The sequence below is a fragment of the Limulus polyphemus genome, unplaced genomic scaffold (assembly GCF_000517525.1).
Source record: "Limulus polyphemus unplaced genomic scaffold, Limulus_polyphemus-2.1.2 Scaffold235, whole genome shotgun sequence".
Lineage (NCBI taxonomy): Eukaryota > Metazoa > Arthropoda > Merostomata > Xiphosura > Limulidae > Limulus > Limulus polyphemus.
The window spans coordinates 800946-805769 of NW_013665845.1; the positions used below are offsets into that span (position 1 = coordinate 800946).

The 4824-nt window shown below is 33.4% G+C and overlaps 1 protein-coding gene across 1 annotated transcript; it reads left to right on the plus strand.

The window, feature by feature from the left end:
• The first annotated feature begins 534 nt into the window (after nt 1-534).
• On the plus strand, nt 535-4342 carry LOC106478633 (RNA-binding protein MEX3B-like). Its single transcript, XM_013939189.2, has 2 exons — nt 535-995; nt 2499-4342. The coding sequence occupies exons 1-2, from the start codon at nt 773-775 to the stop codon at nt 3725-3727; spliced, it is 1452 nt and encodes a 483-aa protein (XP_013794643.1). The 5' UTR covers nt 535-772; the 3' UTR covers nt 3728-4342.
• Nucleotides 4343-4824: the final 482 nt, after the last annotated feature.

Sequence of the window (4824 nt, forward strand, 5' to 3'; positions counted from 1 at the left end):
TGAAAATTATATATTTATTGTAAAAAATAAGAAACATATTGTTGGGAATACAAAGCACGTATCATTTTAAGTGTTAGATGTGACACAAGAATTATAATTACTCTTATCCTTTGATATTTCGATGGGAAGCTTTAGCTAATTGAAATATTTAATCTAGGAATACAACAAAACGCATGTTATAATAAATTTTAAAATACGATACATAAACATTAAACACTATCTTCTGTCGGAAATTTCGCTTTATGTTCCATAGTTTTGGCAAACAAAGATCATGATGGGTGTAATTAATTTGTGTTTTACTAACGTCCTTTGGTAATATGATATTCTGCCAAAACGTGCTACCTTCTCGCAACAAAGCTCTTTGTCTGCAACGCTTCTAAACACTTCACATTAATCCATACTGTCAGAGCTGAATGATGCAGCCCATTTCCGTTCAGCGAACAATATCAATGCGTTCTTTACTTGTCATTTATCAGCGCGGGAAAGTTGGCGTATTCTGACCGCCCTGCCTACTATCTTTAAACTATCCACTCATATACGATATCCATAGTCTTTTTCCTTACCCGGCGTTCTTTGTGCTCCTGCGCGCGCCACATTGTGACGTCACACTTGACTAGGAGTCGAAGCAGGAGAGTAATGTGGACAGAGCGATTTGTGCTCTGTGTAGTGTGTTGTTGTGAGTGTGAGAAGAGGTAGTTAACAGAAATAATAAATTATTATAAATAACATTTATTTTTATACTTATTTGTCGATCACATAATTGTCCACTGTGATGCCTGCTAGTCTATTCCCAGACATGGAACGCGGCGGCGGGGGTCTAGAGGATCAAAGAGCACTGCAGCTAGCTTTGGAGTTGTCCATGCTTGGACTAAATGAAAATGAATCTTTAAACCCTATACTAGAGTCAGATGGAAGAAAGAAGAAAAGTCAAAATACAACTGAGTGTGTTCCAGTGCCGACATCAGAGCATGTAGCTGAAATAGTTGGACGCCAGGGTAAGATACGAAATATGTTATTTTAGAGCTTTTACTTATAAGTTAGAGCACTTCGTTCGAGTTCTTTGTTTGAATTCGTTTTCCTGCGCACATGGATCATTTTCTTTGTTCACAGGGTACAGCACAGCCGTAAGCTATGTCACGCACGAGCTTGTGCATTGGTGAAAGCGTACGTCTAGACTGCAGCACTATTAGTTTGATGTTGCACTGCTCCTGATATTTTTAGGTCGCGTTACTTTTTTAACAGTATCATTGATGTTTGGGATGGTTTGCCATCCAATTTATTCCGTTACTAAACTAGTAATCCAGAAACGTAATTCACACTTATGATTTAACCTAAAGTCTAAACAATAGTTTTTAATTTTAAACAAACCTGCATTGAGCATTCTCGTTTACTATATACCGGAAGAATGCAACCATCGAAATGTAAAAACATAAAATTAAAAGTCCATTTTATGTGAACAAAATTGAGATTTTTTGTGAACCCATTAAAACTATAAGTTTGGAAGGTTAATGTGTGTTTTGGAGTAATTCGTGTATTGTTACTATTAGGACCGGTATTTTAATTAAAACGCGTGATTTAGATCGGGAATATATTAAAAATTAAAAAGTGCATCTAATACTTTTGCTATATTTAAATGTATGTATCGCTTAATGACAGTAATGTGCTTCTTCAGGTAAATGTATTTGTATGTTAATAAGGTCCGCTGCCAGTTTTTTTTTTAAAGAGGTTTTAAGTAGTTTTTAAGCATCTTATTCATAGACTAATTACTGACCAACTCGCATAGGCTACAACTTGAAGTGTAGGTTTTATATTTTTGGTCACATAGTGAGATACAATAGTGGAAGTAAAAACGAAGGAGACCATTTTTTTCCCATTGTAAAAGTCATATAATCCAAAAAGTTTTAAAACTGTAGCCTAAACCATTATCTTCTTTTTTTGGTATTGAATAGCAGTAGAAAATGTAAAGAAAGTGCTTGTGTTTGACTCCTTTTTAAAATTTTTTATAAAGGAAACGACCAATTATCTGTGGTCTTCTTAGAAAAAAATAAAAGATGAAATTTTACTTTGTCAACTGTATTTTTACAAAATATTTTAGTAGAAAAAATCCACGAGGAAAAATATTTAGTTTGTGGAATTGGAAACACATTCCTTGTATTACAATATAGCAGACAAAACACAGTATTGTAGGTGTATTAGCAGTACTAGACCACACTGCTCAACAAATCAGAAAATTTAAATATGATTATACAAAAACTAAGCAAGCAGTTGTGGAAAAGTCATTAAGATTATCAACATCCCTGCATTTTGATTCAGTTTTTTTAATATCAAACTTCTGTCTTGTAGGATCTCTTTCTGTCTCCTAGTCTGTTTTTTGTTTTAATGATTTCTAGGTGTTAAGTACAGTATCCATAAGTTTTATAAAAAAATTTATTAATTGTCCTTGATGTATTATAAACATTGTGCTGGAATCTCAAGTGATGCACTTGTTTCTTTTCTAGGATGTAAAATCAAAGCACTACGGGCCAAAACCAACACCTATATTAAAACCCCTGTTAGAGGAGAGGAACCAGTGTTCGTAGTAACTGGACGTAAAGAGGATGTATGTTTGGCCAAAAGAGAAATATTATCTGCTGCAGAGCACTTCAGTCAGATTAGAGCCCAGCGCAAAAGCATGAATGGCTCTTTAGCTCCTGGACCTAATTCTAACATTCCTGGACAAACCACAATTCAAGTTAGGGTTCCATATCGTGTGGTTGGCTTGGTGGTGGGGCCTAAGGGTGCTACAATTAAACGAATTCAGCAGCAGACCAACACTTACATTGTAACACCAAGTCGTGATAAGGAACCTGTGTTTGAAGTCACAGGACTCCCTGAAAATGTGGAGAGTGCAAAAAAAGAAATAGAGGCGCATATAGCAATGCGCACTGGCAGCATCATGGATCCATGTGGAAGTAATGATTTCCACTCAAATGAAGTTGACCAAGCTTTCACAGGAAACTTGAACTTGACAAACAATTTAGTTAGTTCACTTTACAAGTCAGAAATAAATGATTTTGGACTTTTTTCTCATGAAAGCAATACTTTGGACATATCTTCTCAGGGCTCCATTTTCAATTTCTCAACAATGAATGGAACTGCAAAATTAACTGATTTCTCCTCGTACACTAATGGTTTCAGTAAAAGCTTTGGATTTTATGACCCTGATGAAGGCCTAGGAGAGTCACCCACTTTAGATTCACAACTTGTTCCACCTCCTTTGAATACAGTGTGGTCAGAGTTTGGGAATTCTCACACTTCTACGTCCTTCAGAAACACATCTCTTGCTAACTTGTCAGGTTGTAGTAACAGCATGACCAGTGTCAGTAGTGGCTTGACCTCTTTTGCAGATTCTTTGCTCCTTGACCATCCACCTGCTCGCCGTATCAGGAGTGACCCTTCATGTGTGGTGCCTTCTCTTTTAGCACTGCCAAATGGAAATAGCAATAAGGCTATTTCTAATGTCACCAGCAGTTTGGCTAGCAGTCCCACTGATTCTTTTGGTTCTGGAGGACGAAGAGGAAAACGAGAATGTATAATTTGCTTTGAAAGTGATATAGTTGCAGCTCTTGTACCTTGTGGTCATAATCTGTTCTGTCTTGAGTGTGCTAATCGTATATGTGAGAAGCCTGAAGCTGAATGCCCAATATGCCACCAATCTGCAAATCAAGCAATTCGCATTTATTGTTGAAGACTCACAGGTTGTATAAGACATTTCAGGCAAAAATGCTGACTGATATGAATGTTTTACATGCAATAACTGTGTTCTTGGAAGTTCTTTTGAAACATGACTATATGCATATATATATATAATTTTCTAAAACAAATCATGTTTGCAAATAACTTTTGTGTTTACTATTGGAATTATATAATTTAATTATTGTGTATAAAAAAAAAGTTACTTTTATCAAAAGCCCACACATTCTCATAAAATAAGTTATAGATACATATGAAATATTTTATTCAATTAAAAAAACTTATTAATCCATGATCAACATGTTTCATGAGGAATAATTATTCTATCACAAATATTTGCAAAGTACTGTAGTTTTACATTTTACTTGTAAGTTTAATGTTTGGTGACCTTTAAGAGTTTTATCTATGAAATAAGCATTCAAGAATTAAAATTTTACTCCAAATTTTATAGTTAGTTATATTGAAACTATGGAAGATACTCAAACTTGTGATGATTGTGCATGTAGTTGTATTGGTATAGAAGAGAAAGTTTAGTATTAGTATATCTATTTTAATATTGTTTAAAAAAATTTCTATTTAAAAATATTTTTGATGTTTTGTATAGGTGCATAAAAACTAGTAATTAATGTTTAATATAGGCATTTAAACTTAAAGAAATTTTGCTACTATTGCTTGGTTAAAAAAAGCAAATATATAAAGCCAAATTATATTTTAAATGAAACCTAGTTTGCTATTAATTTTTTGTTTCTTATCTTGACACTTCTATCATTGTTTTCTTGTTCATCCTCATATCACTTCACTCATTTTGTAAAATGTAACATTATATCTAATTAACAATCTTTTAAATGCATGAATGCAGTAAGTCTTTATCATTTACTTTTATAGTTTAAAATTACTTAGTATATGTTTCTTTTAATATGCTATTTGTACATTACAGTATATCTTTATTTATAATATAAAAAGTCAGGTTTAAAGAAATGATTTTTAAATCGTGTTACTTTTTCAGTTCATGTAATCATAAATTGATGTCATGTATTATGTCTTACAGAAGGTCTGTGGTATCAAACTATTTTTATATAAATCAAACTTTTG